General features: G+C 40.1%; 2 protein-coding genes across 20 annotated transcripts in view; one reads left to right on the top strand and one right to left on the bottom strand.

The window, feature by feature from the left end:
• Positions 1 to 24,190, bottom strand: part of ZSWIM8 (zinc finger SWIM-type containing 8) — a 746,829-nt gene that overhangs the window by 498,705 nt on the left and 223,934 nt on the right. The gene's annotated exons all lie outside the window — the stretch shown is intronic.
• Positions 1 to 24,190, top strand: part of CAMK2G (calcium/calmodulin dependent protein kinase II gamma) — a 170,464-nt gene that overhangs the window by 87,986 nt on the left and 58,288 nt on the right. For all 19 annotated transcript variants that reach the window (XM_063307645.1, XM_063307660.1, XM_063307653.1 and 16 more), the window contains 9 exons: positions 744 to 798; positions 1,596 to 1,661; positions 4,645 to 4,717; positions 10,503 to 10,605; positions 14,500 to 14,583; positions 17,464 to 17,558; positions 18,098 to 18,220; positions 18,599 to 18,682; positions 21,492 to 21,534. In XM_063307645.1, coding sequence (XP_063163715.1) covers positions 744 to 798; positions 1,596 to 1,661; positions 4,645 to 4,717; positions 10,503 to 10,605; positions 14,500 to 14,583; positions 17,464 to 17,558; positions 18,098 to 18,220; positions 18,599 to 18,682; positions 21,492 to 21,534 — 726 coding nt within the window. The remainder of the gene's footprint in view (positions 1 to 743; positions 799 to 1,595; positions 1,662 to 4,644; positions 4,718 to 10,502; positions 10,606 to 14,499; positions 14,584 to 17,463; positions 17,559 to 18,097; positions 18,221 to 18,598; positions 18,683 to 21,491; positions 21,535 to 24,190) is intronic.

Below are 24,190 nucleotides of genomic sequence, written 5' to 3'. Positions count from 1 at the left end.
TTTTTCTGTTTTTTTTCACTAATATATTTAGGTTTTCTGTCTTTGCTGACTAGTCACTGTTTATTTATTTTGATGGTGCTGTAGCTTTTTGTATTTCACTATTTAAAAGCAAAATAAAAAGCATGGTATGTGTGGATGTGTGCGCGTGCGTGGCTAAATAAGAGCTGTAATATCGAGGAGTGAAATTTAAATTCTTTTAAATCTACTTTTTTCTGATCTAAATTTCCCATAGAAATGCTTTTTATACTGAAATAGCAGCTCTGAGGTTTGGAAAACGGCACCAGTAGAAGAACTGGCTTTTCATCCGGTCTTGGTTTGTTCTCATTCCACTCTCTGTGCTTTATCTTCTTGTTCTTAATTCCTATTTACTTGCACCCCAAGTCTGCGAATCAGGACGCCCCAGTTCACTTCAGTCTCATATTGGTCCATGAACTCTCCAGGTTGCTTAGGCAAGCCGTATGGCCTCAGCCTCAGTTCTCCACCTGTGACGGGATGTTACTCCATTGCCTCAGGAATCACTGAGGGCCTATATGCATAGCAGGTTTGCTATTTCCGAACAACAAATACTTTAATAGTATTTCACTTACAATGTTAAGCATGGGAATTTTAAAAAGTAATTTGTTTGAAGGAAGGGAAAATACTAGTTAAAGGTGCTACAAAGCTTTTTTTCCTGTTCAAGTAGACGTACTTCTGAAAAGTTTCAACGTTGTCTCTTTCCTGATAGCCTTTGTCTTTCTTTGCAGTGCGGCTCCATGAGAGTATTTCAGAAGAAGGTTTCCATTACCTTGTCTTTGATCTGTAAGTCTCTTCTATTTGATTTTGATCTTTTGTCATTGAGAGGAATGTAAGGCTTGCAGAAAGATTTTTTTGTTTTGTTTTGAAAAATTGCACACTTTCCCCTCATAGGTAGCCAATTCTGCATGTTATTCAAACAAACAAACAAAATTATGGCCCTGAATCCTGTACAAGAAAGAATCTTTTTGTCAGGAGTTGCTGGTTTAAGCCAGAGCTAAGACCTGCTTGTGAATGATGAAGTTATATCAGCCTACTTTCACGTTTGCAGAGATATTAGCTGATAGAGAAGCAAGAGGTCTTGGGACCTTCAGAACAGATAGAGAACCTTCCTCGTGAACCTTCCTGTCCATTCTGTCCAATAACTTTGCAACCCTTGGGCTAAACTAGAAGTAGTATAACCCCCTGATTATTTGTAACCTAGGCTGTGGCCCACAGCTTTCTTTTATTGCCATTATTTCGTTTCTCTTATTTCATTTTGCAGCTCCAAAATTCAAGTCCTGCAGTTGGCCTTTCTACAGCTACAGGTGTAGGAAAAAGCTCAGCCCTAGATAGTGTGTGCTGACCATACACAGTTCCAGAACTGGCATTCGGAAAGCCTGTGCTTTACCTCTGCAGTTCCTCTTTCTTTGTCTACTTTGAGGATCATGCGTCTTTCATGATACCTTGTTTTGGAATTAAACATTTTAAAGGTTTTAAGAAACTGAGGAGGGAGCTTCTCTTTCCATTTGCTATTGAGTGTGAGTTTTTGACATCTGCTTCAAGTGCGACTTTTTAATTTCATGAATTATGTTTGATTCCAGGGTGACTGGGGGGGAGCTATTTGAAGATATTGTTGCCAGAGAATACTACAGTGAAGCTGATGCTAGGTAAGGTCATGCCATTTCATACGCTCCCTAATTTATTTTACTTTTATTTATTTATGGTCTGTGTCCTGAACTATAAATGCCTGTGCAACGTCATTTCTTGACAAAATTTTACTGAAGCTATTCATACAATTTAGGTGTACTACTTGTACAATTTATAGCCTTTTTCGACATTAGTTGCCAGAACAAATTGTTCTTAGGCCTGATTACATAAATACAGGCAGAACAATTAAAATGTTATAAAATCTATTTAAAGGGGTAGCTTTTAACAAAAGAAAATGTTCAGCATGTTATTTCTGAACAAAGGAAGTCTAGGTGGTCTTTGTTCTACTTATCCTTACCTACTTCGTATACATATATTACTCTGTATACATGAGACCCAGGTTGGTGTAGGGGTTAAGCACCAGGCTAGAAACCAGGAGACTGTATGTTCTAGTCTCACCTTAGGCACAAAGCCAGCTGGGTGACCTTGGACCACTCAGCCCTAGGAAGCAGGCAAGGGCAAACCACTTCCAAAATCTTGCCAAGAAAACTGCAGGGACTCGTCCAGGCAGTCTCTGAGAATTGGACACAATTGAATGGATTAAAAAAAATACATGTACTTTGCCTAATTAACATATAGTTTAAAATAGTTTTCTAAAAAGGTGTAGTACAATAAAATTGCCCTTAAATTGCATGTGCTGCGAAATTCTTATTAATCTAAAAAATAGAGGGTTTTTTTTTTCAAAAGCTATTTATCTAGTTCCTTGTTGCAAAGCAGGGTGGTCTGAGCCATCTTACTGAACAGAATAGTAAATCACCGTAGGTTGCTTTTAAGTGCATTGGTGTTGATGATAGTAGGGAAGACTATGGATAAGTTCTGTCAAAGATCTGATAATTCATCACATTTATGTCCTGCTTTTCTTCTGGGACCATAAGACAGCTTATTGGCTACACCTCTGATAACCAAGGAATGGTAGTAGTGGAACAAAGTTAAACCCTGGTCCTCTTTACATCCTATAGATAACACCTCCTTCTCATAAGACACACTCTCTGCCTATCTCTCCTCCTTCCACCTTTTTTAAATTGCATTATTTGCAGCTTGGAAAAGAGAAAGCCAGATCTACCGGGTCTGCATTGCTACTAGAGCAGCTCAATAGTAGAGACAGGCCCTTATTTTTAATCTGTTGGTTTTGTCATGAGTACAATCTATCCCAGCCTTATATATGTTTAAGGGAGATTGATATAATCTTCCTTTCCACCATCCTTATGGCTAGTAAATGCAAGTAAGTTTAGGTTTCATCCAGTCATTATGTGTAAGTAATTCTTACTTTTTTCTGTGTAAATAATTGCTGTGTAAATACATAATACTCCTCCCTCAGGGCCATATTCCATGCATCTGATATAGACTTCATCTATGAATATATCCAATTATAAGCTCTTTAGCCTTTCAGGTGCCACAAGGCTCTTGTATTGGCTTCAGCAGAGTAACATGGCTTGAAATTGCTGGCTAGTTTAGGTTTGGGGGAACTAATCCATGTATGTATTTCTAGATGATCACATCCCCAGCTAAATCTTGGCTCTACTGCATTTCCCTTGTCATAGTTTGCTTGTCCCTTTCTGCGGAGAGGTGCTTGCAAGGAAGTGAGAGTGGAGTTCACTTGCTTTTGCCATTTTTGGCCAGAAAGGCCTTGCTAAGCATTTGGCTCTGTTCTAGTTAGTGTCTGGCTGTCTGTCTGACTCTTGCTCTCCACCCAGCTTCTAGTTTTGGGATTGGAATGTAGCTGTCCACCCTGCCAGCCCCTTTGGCTGTTGTCTGCTGGGGATGTGTTGACATCACCACTTAATGCGGATGCTTTTTATTGTACAAGTTAGTTCCCGCATCTCTGTCTGGGTAGTCTACATCCAATAGTACTTCCAAGGAATTCCAAGTCAGCTTCTCCATTGTTGTATTTATTGAATTATATAATTTGTTATAAAATTTGAACAGAGTATGCACACCTCCCTTCCTCCCTAGACTTTCAAAAACACTTACATTGCGATGGGTCTGACTTCCAAAACACTTTAAGAGTGAATATTGCCATGGGGTTCACCCCATGGCAGGGTGAAGGTTGCCATGGAGTGGCATAAACCAGGTCCGTGGCTTATGCTAGAGCACTGTCACAGTGCAGAATTAGTTACATCCCTCTTTGCAGTAAATTGCTTATGCCAGCTGTTACGTTAGTTTCATTACAAGTGCCTGGAAATCTCTATTAGGTTAATGAACATTTGCAGGTTCTGTGCATGGTGCTTCATGCACGCACCGTGTGGTCATAGTGTTGTACTAATACCATAGGTGTTGATAACATGTTACTCCATTCATTGCAAAGGGAGAGGGACGGAGACAAATTTTTGTTTTGCTGGAAATCTTGTCTTGTGGAGCTGGAAGGCTGAAACAACAGAATTGAAAATGCAGGTTAAGCAAGCTCTGTACTTTCAAAGAATCCAACCCCTTTGTGCAGACATGCTTGTAAAGTGTTCCTGTGCACTAAAAACTTTCCACTGGCAGCTTCCCAATATGAATGAAGCGTGGGAATCTTCAGTTTCAGGCAGGCTAGCAAAGAAGCCTTACTAAATGCTGGCTGGTGGAATTTGGGACTTGCCTGGCATATTTTAAGGATTCCTGAAAAATCTCTTTCAAGATATCCACAGTCAGGGGAACAAGTTACTGAGTCATGGTGGGGTAAGGAAAAGTGCTGTAATGTGCACAGAGTTGAACATCAGAAAGTGCTGTGAATTACACTGTCTTCATAGAATAATGCAGACAGAGGGCATTGTCAGTAATAGCTCATATTTGCTTATGGTATTTTATGTATTGTTAAAACTTGAATCTACAGTTCCTGGTTAAAAGCATACTTGCTGATATTGTCTAATCATTTTGCCTTGTGAGCCTTACTAGAAAAATATGTATATGTTCAAGAAATAAATCAATAAATCATTTTGTTTTTCTGCTTTGTTTGTTCTGCAGCCACTGCATTCATCAGATTTTGGAGAGCGTCAATCATATTCATCAACATGATATTGTACATAGGGATTTAAAGGTAATACTTGGTTCCAGTGAAAATTAGACTTGCCTGGAGGCTACAGTTAATTGAAATCAAGATAGTTGCACAGGTGGGTCTAGGGCAGTACAAAATTGGTTTGCTTCTCCATTACAATCTTTGTGCTTAATAGTCTTTCATTTAATTTAATACACTGCTCTCTTCAAATGCCTCACAATTCACAGGAATGTTCAGTATCTCCAATTGATATTGTACTTTAGTTAAGGGAGATGAAAACTAGGCTTTCTGCTTGTACCAGACCATAACTACCATGTAGAGAATTTAAATGAACTGCAAGAAGGCCTGTGGTGGAGGTTTTTCTTGACTCCTATTTTCCCAGTTGATTCTAACTCTACTTTTTAAAGAAATGCATAATGGTAGAACATATTTTCCTTGGGTTCCTTATGCACATAAGATGATGTGCAGTGAGTCTGACTATTTATTCATGTATAGTAATAATTCAAGTATAAAGGATTTTTTTAAAAAGTTGCTGTTATAGTAAAGATTAACCTTGACAAGAGACCTGGAGGGAAAGCCCAGTTGCCTTAAAATGGACACCGCGGGGGAGGGGTGGGCAGAGAAATGGATTCGGAAATGCTATAGAATCAGTTTAAATACTGTCCAGACTTACTGCAACATCACGGTAGCTCCACTGGGCAGTGAAGTTTTGTCAGAAGACTGGTTAAGATTGTTTTATGTTTTGATGGAGAAACTGATACCTGTAGAAGTACCATTGGCCCTTGTTACCAGCAATTTCACATTGCCATGTTTGCTAACTGGAGACCAGACTTCACAGTATGCATAAAAGTCTTTATTTGCAGTTTTGGACTTTTTACTGCTTTACATATGATAAAATGGCAGAAGAGCTTTTGTGCATTTATAATGTACATTTTTTAAAAAATGAGGTCATCTCCATGATTTTGGATTTGCGTTGTATTTGATACCTGTATCATCTTCCTCACTAGATGCGCCAGTTCATGAGACACCATATGATGTCCTTGAAGCAGCTGGCCACCTTCTTTGGAACAACTTCTTGATAGAGGAAATCACCCTGCTAATGCCATATGGCGCACACTGGCTTCTCTGGTCCTTGCAGCTCTTTTGTGATCTTGGTGGAGAAGCTTCTTAATCATGTTGCTGGATGCTAATGCTGCCCACTGATTGCTTACAGCTTACTACTGGGCAGCACTGGTATCCAGGAGTGCAATTGAAAAGTCCCTCCACCAAGAAGCCAGTATGAGCTATGTAGCCCAAACAGGTGGCCTCCCTCTATCACTAGCTGAGCAGGTCACTCTGAAGAAAGCCAGCTGCCACAAGGAAGCCATGTGAAACTTTGCAGCTGGATTGACCCTGGTAATTTCTGCCTCAACCAAGTGAAGAGGAGAAGGAGCAAATGCAGATACATTGCATTAATGACTACTGTAGGAGGAAGAGGATACTCAAGGCATCATTGTCATTTGTTATCCATGGTTTTACATTAGAATGGAAATCCCATAAATCAGGAGGGCCACCTCTGTCTTTTTTGTTCCCTTAAATTCAAAGAATTGACTTTGTGCTGCTGCTATACAAAGGCAGTCATAGCTGCTTTAGCAGATATATAGTGTCATGGTTCATCATTCCTTTCTATTCTGCATTGGCAGACCATGCCTAGAACATTGCACCCAGTTTCGGGCACCACTACATTGACAAACTGTAGTAAGCCCAAGGGAAAACAACTAAGAGGAAAAGGGAAGTAAGTTAAATGAAGGTGTGGGCATTTTTAGCCTGCAGGGAGACACGATAGCTGTTCAAGTATCTGAAGGATGTTATTTAGAAGATGGAGCAGAATTGTTTAGAGTTGTTCTACAGCACAGGTCAAGAAACCATAGATTTATATTGCCATCAAGAAAAAAAAATCCTAATTTGCTATTCAACAACAGAACAGACTGCTTTGGATGTAGTGGAGTCTCTTTTGCTGGAGATACTTTGACAGAAATTAGATGGCCATCTGCCAAGGATACTATAGTCATGGATGCCTGTGCTGAGCATCCTTGGTTGGATTATAGAATCTCCAGGATCCCACCAAACTGTTCCATTCTATGATTCCAAGGGTTCCTTTAGCGAAGATGATTACTATGTAGTAGTAAGAAAGGTTGAGAACCCATGAGATCAGCTTCTGGTGTGTGGTTTGCCATTGCCTTCTTCCAGGATGGGGCTTTTTTTTTACTATTGTTGACATACAACCTTGGAATTCCCTCATGGTTTTCCATCAAAATACTGGCTCAGAAGGAGCTGGCTAGGTTCAGCCCCTTGCTGGGACTACTAATAGGAAGGTGGTTTGCCTAGTCCTGGGATAAATTAGTCAGCCGCTGTAATAAACTCCAGCCAGAAATGTTTTGAGGAACGATCCTTCCTTCAGTAAATACTGCCTTAGCTGAATTGCAGAAGGATGACATCTTTTTCTTGTTTTATTTTATTGGGATCTCCATGCTGCTGATGATGGTGCTGCTCTGTTAGGAACACAACACTTTGCTGTACCATTTCTTCCAAGCTTCAGGGCATATCCACACTTAAATGCCTGAAGCTATTCCTGCCTTGTGTTCACGCTGGCTTGATTCTACACTGGCTTCAGATAATCTTGCCTGGACTTGCAAGTTGCTCGGTTCAGATTATAAGCTCCCACATCCGGAAGCTGAACAAATTCTTTGCTTCAGTCTTCACAGGAGAAAATTTGGGGGATATCTGAGCCTGAGCTCCTGTTCTCAGGAAGGGAATCAGATGAACTGAGCCATGTGGTGGTGAAAGTGAACATCAACCAGTCACCTGTCCCTGATGGCATCCACCCCAGGATTATTAAGGAGCTTAAATCTGAGATTGTGGACCTTCTCACTAAAATATGCAGCCTGTCTCTGCCCTCAGCCTCTGTAGCTGAGGACTGGAAGGTACCAATGTAACTCCAATTTTTAAGAAGGGCTCACAGGGAGATCCAGGAAATTATAGACCTGTCAGCTTAACATCTGTTCCAGAGAAGACAGTGGAAATCGCTATTAAGATAAAATTAGGAAACATTTGGAGACACAGGCCTTGCTCAAGGATACTCAACATGGCTGCACTAAGGAAAGGTCCTGTTTTAAAAAAGCTACTAGAGTTTTTGAGGGTGTTAATAAACATGTGGGTAAGGGTGAGCTAGTAGTCGTCATCTAGTTAGATTTTCAAAAAGCCTTTGATAAAGTCCCTCATCAAAGACTTCTTAGTAAGCTTAGATTAAAAGGGCAGGTCTTCTTGTGGATAAGCAACTGGCTAAAGAATAGGAAACAGAGAGGAGGAATAAATGGACATTTTTAAATTTATTTGCTATCCCGCCTTTATTATTTTTATAATATAAATAAATCAATACCTAATTCTACACTCCTCACAATGTAGAGTCCCCCAGGGTTCTGTCCTAGGACCAGGGCTTTTTAACATATTTATAAATGATCTAGCATTGGACATGACTAATGGAATAGCCAGGTTTGCTGATGACATTCTTCAGCATGGTAAAAACAATAAGGGTCTGTGAAGGGTTCTCTACGTATTAGGAGAGTGGGCATAAAAGTGGCAGAGGTCATTCAGCGTAAGCAAGTGTAAAGCTATACACATTGGTGCCAAAAATCCTAACTACTCATACAAGTGATTGGGATCAGAGCTAGCAGTGACTGATGAGGAAAGAGATTGTGGAGTAAACAGTTCAATGAGGGTGTCAACAGACAGTACATCTGTTGTAAAAAAGGTCAACCGCATGTTAGGTATAACAAGAAATGGTACTGAAAATAGAGATGCCAGTGTCATAATGCTCTTATAAAAATCAATGGTATGACTGCATCTGAAATACTGTGTGCAGTTCTGATCACTGCTCCTCAAAAAGGATATGGTGGAGCTAGAGAAATTTCAGAGGAGGGCAACTAAGGCAATCAGAGGGCTGTAAAGGTTGTGACATTTGGTTCTTTTTAATCTAGAAAGGAAATGAGAGGGGCTTTTGCTCTCATATTTCAAATAGTCCAAATAATTGGATCTGCTTTGGGTGTCTTTTTTTTTTTTTTTGGTTACAAAAGCCAAAACCTAATAAAGACTAATTCACTTCGTCCCCCAAAGTCTCCATGGAAACATTTTCTGCTCTCATTGTGGGTTGGAGGAGATGGGCAGACCGGCCATCAGTATGGTCAGAAAGACATGGAAGCAGCCCATCCACTTCTACCAGCTTTTACCTGGCGAGTCAAGATGAAATGGCCTTGATGTGGAGCCAGAACGTGGGTGACTCTGATGGTTATTGAGCTGTATGTCATAAGCGACTTGCATTTCAGCTCCATTTTTGCAGATTTGTTTTACTAGCAGAAATACATTTTAGCAACATTTTTATTGTTTCTTTAAGGTAGGAAGGAATCAGTAAATGGTATCATATGAAGAAATATATAAAGGCACTAAATGTATCCATTTGATCCTTTTGCAGATAGCTGACATTTACAGAAACACAAAGGCAAAAAAAAAGGATCATATGAAGATTATGATCCATTTTTAGGCCTAAAACCATGGCAATAAATATCCAGTGTTGCCTATTTTATTCTGCCCTAGACTTAGATGACTTACTTACCATTTTTGTTGTAAAAGGGCTGGTTTGCATGTTAAAAACAAGGGGCACGGCTGGATGCAAGCCCTGTGTATGCTTGAACATCATCATCTGCTGCTTCTGGATGTGCATTTATGCTACAAAATTCCATGCTGCTTCAGAAGTAAAACGCTCTGTGCCACTTTGGCAAGAGATTTTTTTAGACTTCTACTTCCAACTCCTTTGATATCTGCACAGGGTTATTCTGGGGGCAAAAGGAGGGGACTCTTAGTCAAGAAGAGGGGATGGCAACATGTGAAAGGTGACCTCCTAATTGCTACCTTATTATCAATAAAAGCTGTCAACAGAACTAACATGGAATCGGCAGGCATTAAAATCTGCAGTTGGCCACATTATTTTCCATCTTAATCTCTTGTTCAACAGCCAGCATTAGAACTGTTTGTGTGCTACACTTCTCCCCAAATAAGGGTTTTATGCTGGGCAGAGAATGCAAATATAGTAAGTGTCCCCCTTTGGGGGAGATGGGCAGTGACAGAAATTTGAAATATATATAAATAAACAAACAAAGTATATAAAAGGTATGTTCCTGGGCCTTAATGCTGTGCCAGGTAGACTTAAAAGGCTTCAGTCAGATGAACTTGGTTGCTCCTCCACATGATTAGCAGGATACATTATTCCAATGCATAATTGGATAATTAATTTTAGTTTTTCTTGGAGCATAATTGGAATTTCTGTGCAACAAAGCATAACTGAATTTTTGTGCAGTTAAATAAATGTATGTATGTAGCCCAGCATCTGTCATTTATACTGGGAACCTCACGCAACGTTCATTGGGAAATGTATCTGCTGCAGCTTGCTCTACTGCCTTCACAATTATCTTCAGTAGTATGTTACAAAGAAATCTGAGGGCAGTGTGGAATTAGTGCCACCTATTGTCAGTATGGTATATAAGAAATGCCTGTCTGCGAAAGAGAGTTTGGCAAGCTGCATTGCAAGTTGTAAAGATGAATTTTAGATCATCCCATCCATTGCCACCACATAAAGTTTGTTAATGATCGAAGTGAGAATCTGGATCTTAAAAAACTTTGAAGGTCAGGATAGAATGTGATGCTGTGAATTTCAAAAAAGAGGGCAATGGTTTTAAGGTAGAAATATTAACTAGAGGTCTTTCTCTTGTCTTGCCTCCCCATGTCTCTTACTTAGCCTGAGAACTTGCTCCTTGCAAGTAAGTGCAAGGGAGCTGCTGTCAAACTGGCTGACTTTGGACTTGCAATTGAAGTGCAAGGAGAACAGCAGGCATGGTTTGGTAAGTGTTTCAGAACTGTTTGTTTCATAAAGTTAAGTTTCTTTATTTAAAATAAGGGTTGCAACTTGTCACTTCAGAAACAGCCCCCCCCCCAATTCTCTTCCAAAATGGGGGTGGTCCTTCTTGCATGGATGATGCAACCCAAATTCCATTTTGTGGCCTCACTTCACACACTGTAGCCCTTGCCTCATCCCACTCAACTCTGTAACAGCGACTTTTGTTCGCCCTTGGTTTAACATGCCAAATTCTGGGACATGAAATTCTTCAGCTTTCATTCTGGCAAGAAAACATTAGTTTTCTTGACTGAACCAAGCCTGAAACAAAGGCAATAATACTATACTAGAAAATTAGATGAATAGGAGAAGAGGTTTGTATGGCCTGAGCCCCTTGGCTGCTGCAGCTGGGCATATCTGTGGGAGCTGATGCCATTTTCCAAGTGCTGAGAAGCACTTCATATTGCAGATCCATGCGTTGCTGCTCTGGACAAAGCAGAAGATCTTTGGCAGTGGGCACTCGGTAAAGATTTTTTGCTGCATCTGGGCATATTTGCTGGAGCTGATGCCATGGTTCAATCCTGCTTCCCTGGGTGCTGGTCTGCACCCATGAAGATCTAACCATGGCCCCCTCCAAGGACCCCACCTTGAGAGCTTTGCATTGCAGAACTGAGTTGGATACTCCAGAATGTAATGAAGCTGACATAGTGAGAAGAGGAAGAGAGGAGAGGAAGACACTGGAAGTGTGACTGAACTTTCTGGGAAGGATGGGGAGGGAGTCTGGGTGATTCGTGTGGGTGATGGAGTGGATGTTGGATGAATTAGTAGCAGGAGCCGCCTCAGGAATGGGGGGAGTGGGACTGAGGGAGAGATGGAGGCTTGTATTACTGAAGCCTGGATTGCGGGGAAGGGGGTCTTTCCCTCTCAGAGATGTGTCCATCTGGGTTTTGGGCTATGAACTCAGGGAAGATAAGATGGAGTGACAGTTGTCATCCGGGAGACTCTTCTGGCATCAAGGGGCACTGACCTGAAAATAACTGGATGTGAGAAGCTTGGTTCTGATGACAAGGTGGGAAAGCTCCTTTTGCATCATTCTCTTAACTTCCCTGCCTGAACATATCGCTGGGATGGTGGGGGAGTTTCCAAGGCTGATCATTCTCAGGGACTTCAACTTAACTTCCCTGGGAGCAGCATCAGAACTGGCCCAGGAGCTCATGGTGACTGTGACAGTCAAGGCCTATCCCAGGTTACACGAGGCACAGCACATGCTGAATGGCACTCATTAGATCTGGTTTTTGTCTCAGGGCAGTTGCAATAACATTTCAGGCTATGAGATATTAACATCTGTCCCTTATCATGATAAATCACTGCTGCCCAGTAGCCCTCTTTAAAATGACCCAGACCCTACTCAGGAGGGATGAGTAGGAGAATGACCTAAAGGGCTGCTGTGAGGAGTTTTCTAGCCATCTGGAAGACAACATTGCTCAGATTTGCTTGGGGTTGAACCCTTGCTCAGCAGGTCCAGAGGAAATGGCTGAGGCTTCATCTTGCAGAATTATCTGGGATGAGTTTGACCCTGTGAATCCTAGGGAAGTGGATAGGATTCTCTGCAGCTCAGCTCAGCCCAGCCACTTGCAATTTGACCTCTTGCCCCTCCTAGCTAGTGAAAACCTCCAAGGAGATGATAGGGAGCTGGTTTGGGGTGATGGTGAATATATTTTTGCGGGAAGAGTGCTAAAGAAACTGTTGTTCAACTCAGATATACCAGACAACTATCAACCTGTCTCTCCTTTTGGGAGAAAGTTGTGGAGAAGGCCCTGGAGAAAAGAGATTCTTTGGACCCATTTCAGTCAGGTTTCCAGCTGGGATATAGCACAGAGATGGCATTGATTTGAGCTTATTGATGATCTCTGGTAGAACTGGGACAAGAGTAGTATAACCTGCTGGTCCTGCTTGATGTCTTAGCAGCTTTTGATACTATTGATTATAATATTTTTCTGAGCTGTCTCCAAGACATAGGAATGGGGGTATGTTTGGAAGGGGCAGTTGCCGGGGAGGGGGATTAAATTGTGAGGTGCTCAATACTCCTTCTTCTCCTATTTATCATTTATATGAAGCTGCTAAGCAAGATCATCTTTGACATGAGGCTAGGTTTTAGCAGTATGCTGATGATAACCAACTTTACATCTTGACCCCTGGCCAAGTAAGCAGTGCTGTTGAAGTGCTGACCAGGTCCAGTTGGGGAGGAACAGGTTAAGACTCAATCCCAACAAGACAATTCCAGTGAGATTCCATTGTTAGCTCTGGATGGGGTTACAATCCCTCAAACAGAGCTGGTTTGCAATTAGGGGTCCTCCTGGACTCTCAGCTCCTGCTTGAGGAGCAGGTGGCAGCTGTGGCCCAGGGGGATTTTGCATAGCTTCATCTTGTGCAACAACCGTAACTCTTCCTAGAATAGGAGACATTATTCACTGTCATTCTTGCCTCTGTCATCTCTTGTTTGGATTACTACAGGGCATTCTATATGCCCTCAACATTCAGATGCTACAATTGGTCTAGAACATAGTAGCTGTGGGTGCACCATGTGAAACCCATGTAACACATCTATTCTGAGAACCAGACTTATTGCCAGTTGACTTCAGGGTGCTGGTTGTCACCTTTAAAGCCTTAGATATTTCAGGACCTGTTAGCCCTACCAGGTGGACCAGACAGGAAACACGACCTGATGAGCTACTTTATTGTAAAGCTACATTAACAGAATCTTGCAAGTCTGAAAGTTCAGTTCTCCCTGTCTCCTTTACACCCTGAGAAATTAGGGAGGGTCTCTTCTGAGCCTCTTGTCCCACCCACTATCCAGCTGCAGACTATGCTGTCTCTTATCTGACCATTCCCTTTGCAGTGTCTCTGGGCCCAATCTCCCAAGCACGTTCCCACAAACCATTACGGGACCTGGGTATCTGCAGGACTGCCTTCTCCCAGTAACATTTGCCTACCTAATAAAATCTAGTAGGAGTGGACCTTCACATGTCCTCTTGATCAGAGACTGGCACCTTCAAGGGCCATGGAAGCCCGGTTTCTCAGTCACCACCCCATTCTATGGAATAGTATTCCCCCCCACCTCCTTCCTGGCCTTCAGAAAATTAGTGAAAACCTGCCTAGTCCACCAAGCCACAGGAGGCAATTCACTATATCGTTTGTGAGGAGGAACTGGTTTTATTGTTTTGAATATGTCTCTTGGTGCTTTGCTATCATTTATATCAGTGTTTTTCAAACTTGGCAAGTTTAAGATGGCTGGGGAATTCTGGGGGTTGAAGTCCACACATCTTAATGTTGCCAATGTTTGAAAAACATTGCTTTATATTTTTAAAATATGCAATTTGTTTTAAAGTTTGATTTGTATTACCTTTAATTTCAATTATGTATTGGGGAGTTGTATGCTGCTCAGAGATGGCTGATTGGAGTGGGCTATAAGTCCTATAAATATGTATATGAAAAGCAAATAAAATGAGGGAGACCCCTAGATATGTCCCAGAGAAAATGTGGGATACAAATACAATGAATAAATAAGATTAAAATATTAATTAATGTTTGGCCAAATCTTCATCTGCTTACTGAAGATTTACATGAGAAATGCTTCTCAAGGCATTCTATGATTTTCTTACTTCCCTATGGCTTGAGTGGGAGTGTGTTCCTCTGAGTAAATGAAATTGGTTTGCTTGGCATCCAGGGATATAACCTGGCACAAGAGTGCCTAGTCTGGGAAGGTTTTTAATTAATTATTCATGGCATAGCCCTCTAACACATTCCCCTCATGTCAGAGGACTTCTTTTCTAGTAATCTGTTTTACCAGCTTTGTGAAAACATTAGCTTTATTCTAAAGTGCTGCATTTTATTTTGGCAGGGTTTGCAGGTACTCCAGGTTACCTATCTCCTGAGGTCTTAAGAAAAGATCCTTATGGAAAGCCAGTGGATATATGGGCATGTGGTAAGATCATCTAAATTTTAATCTTAGTTGTTTGGGTTGTGGGATTTCTTTGCTTTAAAGTGGGACCAAGCTCCATAAAGGCATATGACCTCTTTTAAGAAGTCCATGGCCTCTGTTACAGTATGTATGTATGTATGTATGTATGTATTTTTCAAATTTCTATCACTGCCAATCTCCCCCAAAAAGGGGGACTCTGGGTGGTTTACAATAAAATTGACAATTAAGAACCATCGAACACATAAATTACAACACAAACAACCAACATAAATAAAAATAAAATAGATATAAAATCCAAGTGGTGAAGATTTCATTCGGTAGGGAGGACTCTACAACACCAGCCACCCCCAGGAAGAACTATTGCCCTTCCCATCCCAGGCAAGGTGGCAGAACCAGGTCTTCAAATTCTTCCAGAAGGCCAGGAGGGAAGGGGATAACATCACCTCCGGGGGCAGAATGTTCCAGAGGGCGGGTGCCTTTGAAGAGAAGGCCCGCCTCCTGGACCCCCTCAAGTGGAATTCCCTTACTGACGGGGTTTGTAGCATGCCCTCTCTGCATGACCGGGTGGGAATTATATAAGTTACTTACACTTTTTCTGATTGTAGAGGACAATATCCTTAGTTGAGATGTTTCTGCCACTTGCTTTGGAAGTCAAGGCTTTTATAGGTCAGACTGGAATGTACTTTCCTATGTGATAGATAGCCTCAGTTTTAGTCCTATCTGGTTCCAAAGCACAGAATGTCAGCAGTATGTAAAAAAGAATAAATTTGAGAAGACTCAATGCATCTGTGGTTATAATGTTCCCCAGCTGAATGAGGCAGCTCTATACTCTCATTCAACCTCTGTCAGTTCCTTAGAGATCAGTCAAGGTTGGCTCAGTGCTACCAGCTATGTAGATGGTGATCATCCTCATTATTTGGGAGCGTATTATTTTCCTGAAAATAGAGCTATATAATACAGAGCCTTGATGTAGAAGGATGATTGCCATAGACAGATTCCATTCTATCCTGTGCAATGGAAATGTCAGAAGCTGGACTGACAGAAGTTACAGTGAAGGAAAGCCTGGATGTAGGGATTGTTTCCATTCTTTTTTTTGGTATAAAAAGACATCAAAATATAGATTAATCTCTTCCACCTCCTTGAGGGTTTACATGAATGCTCTTGGGTTCCTTGCTTTGGTGCTATTCCCAGGATGAGCTTTCTCCTGCACTATATTGTTTATATTCTAAAATCTAATCAAATATACAAAACACTATAAACTAGATCTGTTTGCCAAAGGCATCTTTGCAAAATGTGCATTACAAGTCCTTCCTAAATCTTAAATCACAGCTAAGTCATTCCATCCTAAAATAGATTAGTTTATATAATGTCCGATGGTCAAGTGCTTCGTATTAGAGTCCTTGCCGTATACCATGAAGGTTCCTTTTGGCTGGTTATAAGCTAGGCTATTATGTTATCAAATGTACTTAAGAATGTGGCTTGAATTCAAGACTACTTTATAATATATGCCCATTAAGATACAGATAGGCAACTTTTTATGCTAGGATTTATCTTTTTGTTCTGATTACTCCAGGGATTATGGCTGGCGACATGACATTACAGGGCCTGCTGTTTGCAGTGAACCTTAGAGGTGAAATGGACACATTCTGCCTTGCAAAGTTTCAGCACATCCATTTCTTTTATCAGAAAAATGTGCTGACAAACATTTTTCAGTTTGTTACTAAGTTTCAACCTTGTTATCTGGAGGCCTATAATACTAGCCCCAGGCGTTGAAGGTTACCTGCCCCTACACTTTTATGGGGACCAAAGTATTCCTTGGAGAATAAACCCCATTACAGTATACTCAGTAATCATTCCAAATTAAAATATTTTATTTATAAACACAGATAAAGCACAGAGACCCAAAGCATTCAAGTGATTTTGAGCAATAGCCTAAATCAATCAATCTATCTAAGCGGTTTGTTGGATAAATCAGTAGTCAGGATTCAAAATAAAATGAAGTTGGCTAAATGAGGCACAAAATAAATGTTACCAAGCTACAAATTGAAAAACAGCTTTTCTTAAAATGAGGTTTGCTGGCGAAAACACAACTTAAATCAGGTTTGAATTCTTAATCGTATTTCAAATTTCATCACTGCTCATCGTGCACAAAGCTTAGCTACAGTGCCCCGTGCATTTGCCATCTTATGACTCTGTTGCTGTTAACATCCTCAATGCGAGACTTTCCTCATGTATGGTCTGGAAGTGGCAGCAAGTGTAATATGTAACACCTGTGATGTTGTGCAGTGTGATTAGCCACTGCCACACAGCTGCCATTGTTGAAAGAGCTGCACTTGGTTTGCTACTGAGCCAAATTTACATTTTTTAATGTTACTTTGAGCATCATAGGATCAGGATGCCTGAAAATAGCATCTTCTGTTTAGCTCTGTGATGGTTATGGAGGCCCTCCTGGTTTGCCTCAGCATGTGAATATTCATTTGGCATCAACCCATGTAGTAAACTAACTGTATTCACAGGTGTATGCTTGACTGAACATAGAGGAATGCAACATGCAAGAGTTTGACTCCCTTTTGCAATCTTCCGTTGAAATTTAAAACTTCAAATAAATTTATTAACATACAGTAAATGATAGCTGAGGATGCTGCAAGCATTCTCAGACTTTTCCATGTACAAAAAATTATGGTAGCTTGAGAGATGTTGGTATGACAGAGAGGGAAAGGTATGTTCGTCCACAGAAGTTGGAATGAGTCTTGAAGATAGATGACATAGATGGCCTTGTGACAATGGGCAGCACCTTAAAGGGTGGGGAGTCACCATGGATTGAGCTGGATTCAAGGGTGCATCTGCCTTTTAGGGTAACTGTAATTTTTTTCTTCCCCCCAGGAGTTATTCTGTATATATTACTTGTTGGATATCCCCCATTTTGGGATGAAGATCAGCATAAACTGTATCAGCAGATCAAGGCAGGGGCCTATGATGTAAGATAATTCTTTATATGTTGTTCCTTGCAGTTAATTGTCTGAACTAAATATTGGTTTTGATGCATCATGCTAAAAGATACATTGTCAGGCATGGGAGGTAAGGAAGAGGGATAGTGTCAGAAGTTGCTCTTCCGTGGAGAGTTATGGAGGGGTTTCTTCTGCTTGAATAATACCAGATTAGTAATTCTTGAAGTATTAAAATCTTTTGATGGCCAAAGATTCTTTTAAAGAGAACCATTTTCTATTCTTGTTAGGTGGATGAGGTACCAGGAACCAACTAGTGTTCCTATTTAGCTGTCACTTAAATTCAAGAATCTAAAACTCCAAATACTGCTCTAGTAGTTTGTAATCTACAACTCACATCCATATTGAAACTGTACCATATATATTTTTCTGGCTTTGAAATTCTCCATAATGTGGATCTCTGAAAGGCCACTAACTCATAGTGACTCACTATGGAATAAGGGCAGAAGCAGCTACCAGTATACGTGAACAGGTAAAAAGCATTCTGATGCCTCTATTATCTCTCCTCATAGTTTCCTTCTCCAGAGTGGGATACTGTGACTCCAGAAGCAAAGAACTTAATCAACCAGATGCTGACGATAAACCCTGCGAAACGCATCACAGCAGATCAGGCTCTTAAGCACCCATGGGTCTGTGTAGGTATCTACCTCTTTACTGGAAGGAGAATTTGTTGATCATTCAGGTTACCCTGTTTACTCACAATAACTTTAGAAGGTTGGAATTGGGTTCCACCCAGGTTAAAGCTGAAAGAGAAGAACTACAAATAATGGCATGTGGAAGGGGAGAGATAGACGCTGAGAGCCAGTGCTTAAGTGGAGAGACCCATGTCCAAGCCTCTCTTCATTCATGGAAACACTCTTGGCTGAATTTGGGTCAGTTACACACAGCAGAATTAAATGAAGAGAGAATGCCATGTAAGCTGCATTGAACACTTGGAGGAAAGGCAGGATAGAAATCTGATAATTAAATAAATTGAGATAGATATCTAAGAATTCTCTTTGGCTTTTTTCCAGCAACGATCCACTGTAGCTTCTATGATGCACAGACAGGAGACTGTGGAATGCTTGAGAAAGTTCAATGCCAGAAGAAAGCTGAAGGTATATTCTTGAAGGGTACACTGATTTGTGTTTCCACATTTTGTGATTATAGAAGTCGGCAATGTACATTTTAATTACTGTACCTAAAATTCATGACGACAAATGTATGTATGTATGTATGTATGTATGCACATGGGATCTGAGCTTTTTCTTGTATCTGGTGTCTGAGCGTTCCCCTCCACCCACTCACTCTTCCTTCATATATTTGTTTTGAACTATATCCTCATTCATTTTCTCTACATAACTAATCCACCTCTACATATTTCCTCCTATTAGTCACACAGTTTTGTATTCAGCACCCATTCCTTCTCTTGTACTGTGCCACTCCCACTCTCATATAGCAAAGTGGGCAGAAGCATGCTTTTATGGATAACCGTTTTGCTTCTTTCAACTAACATTAATTCCTTCTAATAAACCCTATCTTTCTATCATCATTTGCACCTACCAACAAGATATAGAATTTTACTTCTGCTCTCTAATTTTTTACCATTTATGTAAAACTTGGAATTGTTCGCTCTGTTTTCCCTGCCAAAGATAACTCTATTGGTCTTTGTGATATTAATTTTTGGATCTGTATTTCATGTTGCATCATACAATTTAATATTTACAAAAATTGTTAGAATTTCATCCAGCAGTATGGCATCATCTGCATTCATTCATATTCCCAGTCAACACATCTCTGTCATCACAAGCATTCCATATACATTTATTCTTAAATGCATTAAACAACACATACATCCTTGTGTTATCTCCTGATCAATGTTGAACCATTTGCTTCCAACTCAATGTAATTTCATGCATGTATAACTTCCATTTCTATTGTTGTTATTGGTGTTGATATTATCATCACTATCATTATCATCAGTTATCATAATCACATTTAGCCATCAACCTTCAACTCCACATTCATGGAAAACATTCCATAATTCAGGTCAGTATATTTTATGTATGCTTTCCCTAAATCAACAGATGAAAGATCAACTTCCTTTCTCACATAAAAACATTTTTGGTCACCTATTGGGAAGCAAAAAATTGGACTGCACCCCCTCTGCTCAGCAGACACTCTCACTGTCAGCTCACAAACCCTTTCGATCAAAATTCTGTCAGAAACTTTTCCAGATACATTTAATAACTAACCCCCTGTAGTTCTTTCATTCACTTTTGCTACTTTTCACTTTATTAAGTATAATGCTATTCTTCCAATCATTAGGCAAAGATGCATCCCTCAAATTATTTATTTAATTTATTTTCTGTCCTGCCTTTATTATCACCCCATATGCAAACCAAATCCATATTTTAACACCCCTTCAGTTATACCATATACCCCTGCAGCCTTACCACCATCTTTCCCTTGTAAATCTCATTCCACCAAGCATCCTTTTTGATATCTAGCCATCCATCCATCCATACACATACACACTGTAGCACTCTGTAACATAATCCCCATCGGTCTGTTCAAAGGAGCTTCTACATATTCTTTCCTTACATCCACTATCCATGTGTTAGGAGATGAATCTGTCTTCTAACTTTTTTTCATACGGAACTTAAACTTTCTCTTCCTGTAATTGTTGTTCTTTCACTGTCATTTCTTTCATTTTCCTTTTCTTCTAAGTCTATTTTTTCCCAAGACCACTCCTGATACTATCAAATAAATGTCTGTCCCACATCCAGAATCACTGATTTTTATGTCTTTTACAACCTTTCTCCTTCCTCAATAATGATAAATAATATTTTTAAATTTATATGCATTTTTAGATTTACATGCATTCCTTTGCCATATGTCTTTATCAATAAGGTTATGTTTGAACACATATTTGAAACAAGCAAACATTTTTCTGAAACCTGAAACAAAAAAATCATTCTCATTCATTCTTCAGTCTGGCCCAAACAATTTTTCTTACTTTCTCATCTTGTTCCCTTGCATCCATTCATTTTACCTAGCAGTTTTTTTTAAAACCCCTGGATTGCATTTATTCATAATATTGCAGTTTTTCACCAAACTCATGTCTGATATTTTTATTATCAACACTCAGTATAGCATGCTTATACATCATACCTTCTGACACATATTTAGCCCTTTCATTCATGGTTAAACCTATACTTTCAGTTCTCTGCGTGTATTCATCAGCTCCACCCCACAAAATCTGACAACCTTTATTCAGATCTATTACAACCATTCCCTTTATCTTATTTTCACGGACACAGAATGCATTTATTTTTCTTCTTTTAATTTCATTAATTAATGAATACTCTTTACCATTAACTCCTCCTGCATTTCATGTTGCAATCTTATATGCTGTTGTGGTCACCAGATTGCACTGTAGATATAGATCTTCACTGTTAGTAAGATAGCATGTGTAGAAGTTACTAACCTTGGTTGTACCTGTGGCACATGCAGCATTACCAGCTCTTGATAGAGCCAATAATGGCCAGTTTTAGCACGTGTTGGTCAGTGTGCTTTCACTAAAGCCAAACCCCAGTTTTGCCCAAGCACAGTCACCCTGTTTTCAGCAAGGTAGGATATCTGATCTAAAGAGTGCACTGCACACCAATATATTGTGGCTCGCATCCTGCCAACTAGGGGGTATATCCAACATCGAGACCCATTTGGGAGGCTGTGGCAGGCAAAGCAGAGAAGTATTTCCTGCAAAGAAAAGAAACCTACATTTGTGGCTGTAAGACATGTCTTTCTGTCTTGTGTTATAGGCCATAGTAAACATGTATATTCACTGGCATGGTGCAGAGAATATTCATTCCTCCATTTTTAATTTATTTTTTTATATATGTTTGTGTATATTGCTATTTTTAGGGTGCAATCCTTACTACTATGCTGGTGTCTCGGAATTTTTCAGGTAAGAGTTGGATTTTTTCTGTTCCTTGATTTGTTTCCATATGTGTTAAACAAATTTTACACTGGAAATCAGGCAGATTGCACTTAATTTGTTTGAAGAACAATCCAATTTTATGCAGTCATTGTGTATCTAACCAGAGCCTAGATAAGAATTGCCATGATCTACTTGAGAAATGAGACTTTCATCAAAAAAGGCCCAGTATTTCACTTGGCACCCTTCAATTTTCTGTTTGTTTTCACTTGTTTGTATTGTGGCAGCAAAGTTTGTTTCTTTCAGCTCAGAGGAGACAGAACAAAATCCTAAACAAACACCAGGTTGATTTCTGGGACAAATAGTAGGATGGTCCCTACTATACACGAAGTCCTAGAGCAGTGTTTCTCAATCTTAGAGCCTTTAACATCAAGTCCCAGAATTCCCTAGCTCAGCACTGAGAGAGGGGCAGTGGGAGTAAAAAAGGCAAGATGGTGGCCACAATGCACGAAAGAAATGGGTGAAGCTTTGTACAGTTGCTGCCACCTTCTTGACTTTTTCGAACCCATTCCCCCACCCCGTAGATATCCTTGCATCCAGAGCTGCTTCTGATAACTTTCCAAACAGTCCCAGCTGCGATTTATATCCATAATTTTATCAAGAAATAGTAAAAACCTGGCATAAATTAAAACCATTGTTATTTTTTCTCTGAGGCTGAGCCATTTCAGGAAATTTTGCATGGCATTCAAGTCCTGAAAATATTGCTGACCCCTGCTCTAGCATTCTTTTTCTACCTACAGTTTTTTATTCTTTATAATTATGAAGTACCTAACATCATGGGTTACATAGTAGTGCTCTTTGACAATTTCTTAAAAACTATTCTTTCTATATCCCAACTCCCCAAATTTAAGCACAACTTTTTCAATTTGCAGAGGTGGGTGTGCTTATGACGGTGAAATTTTCTTTGACTGTAGCAAGAAACTGTGGTTACTTTGGAAAAGGAGTGCCTCTGTCAGTACTTCCTTTCAACAAAATGTTTTCTAACTTCATCTCAACATCCATACTGTTGTTTTCAGGACGTGGGTTTGAAATTTTCCTTCCTGTCCATAAATAGAAACCAGTTTTTCTCCTTCACCTTCCAATGAGAAGAGAATTTCTGAAAGGCCTCTTCTTGTGTTTCCAGTTTAATGTGAAGCAAAGATAATTCCCTAAGCACTGAAATGGTTTGAGAGAGTACTTTTCTAATCTCACTCCTAAGTGTAGCAGCCGGGTGGGGGAAAAGTCTCAGAACTTAATTTTCAATAAAATGGAATCTAATTTCTCACTATTTATAAGCGTGATACTGTATTTGCACAACCATGCCAAACTCTTAATTTCTCTGTCAGAATGTCATGAAAAAAGAAGACAATAATATTCACAGTGGAGAATTATACTTGTGATATATTGAAAAAAATCAGGAAATGATTTGCACAACTGTAGTCCTCTCCCTGCTTCTGCTGCCGCTGAATGCCAAATCAGCCCATAATATTTATTAGTGACCTGATTGTGGCCAAAGGACTGACCAGGGGTGCATTACTGAGGTCTGACTGAGTTCGTAAGAGGGCTGGCAGCAGTGAAAAGACAGACTTTTAGAGCTAAAGTAGCTCAGTGTAACTGAAGTTCGTTGTTGCCCAAGCTGTATGTGTAGGAGAGGGAGAATGTCTGTTTAGTATTGGTGTAAGAATCAACAGGATGGTATAGGAGTCTCAATGAGGTCAGGCACCTGTAGATTTAGTAAATAATAAAATACATTTAAGCACCTTTTCCTATTAATGGTCATCAGCTGCTGTCTTGGCCTGTCATGGTAGTATTTCCCCAACAGGCTAAATCCCTCAGGTAGGAAATAGGTGACTGCATTTGCTGACTGTTGATATACTTTACAAAACACATGCATAAGTTTAAGTGAACAACACAGATCATATTATTAAAGCTGTACTGATAAACAATATAGCAAAGCTTGCACTAACATCTTATACTATATTCAGAATGATACTCATGTTCCCTTGTAACAGATAGATGCAAAGATCACACAAATAATGCACATTGGTACAACTGCTCCAGACAGTGTCCCAGATCAGGGAAGGCAAGTTCTGACTTAATCTCAGAGAGATACATACCCAATAATAACCTGCAAAGTCCAAATAGAGCTACAAGTCCAAGCTTAACATACAGGTGACTGGAAAGAATGACATGGCTGCAGAACGCCACCAAGCTATGAGCCTTCACTGCAAAAACATGTGAGCATTTATTGGAACCATACACAGGGGATAAAGGAAAACGAAACTTTTACAGATCCCTGATTCCAAATCAGAATAACCCCAAAGGAGCAGAGAAAGCAGACACACGCCAAACCACAAGGAACAAAAGTTCATAATTTTCCTTAAGGGCAAGTGATAAAGATAGTATTGAACAAAAGGAGAACTGATGCGTCTAGTGTAGATGGAAAGTGATGAACTAAGTTAAGGTCACAGGGTTCTATCAAACTGACCAGCAAGAAGGTCACCTGAAGATAGAGTGTGTGTTGCCTCATAAGGAGAGGCCAAAAGTAAAGGCAAGCAGTGGACAGAGTATTGCTCATTAGAAAGTGGAACATTACTCGGACCTCTGAAGTCCTGGAGTTTCTAACATTGTTGGGGTTCATTTTTGT

Source organism: Candoia aspera, chromosome 6 (genome assembly GCF_035149785.1).
Source record: "Candoia aspera isolate rCanAsp1 chromosome 6, rCanAsp1.hap2, whole genome shotgun sequence".
Classification (NCBI taxonomy): Eukaryota; Metazoa; Chordata; class Lepidosauria; order Squamata; family Boidae; genus Candoia; species Candoia aspera.
Note: the sequence above shows the minus strand (reverse complement) of the source record. Positions and strands in the feature narration are given on the sequence as shown.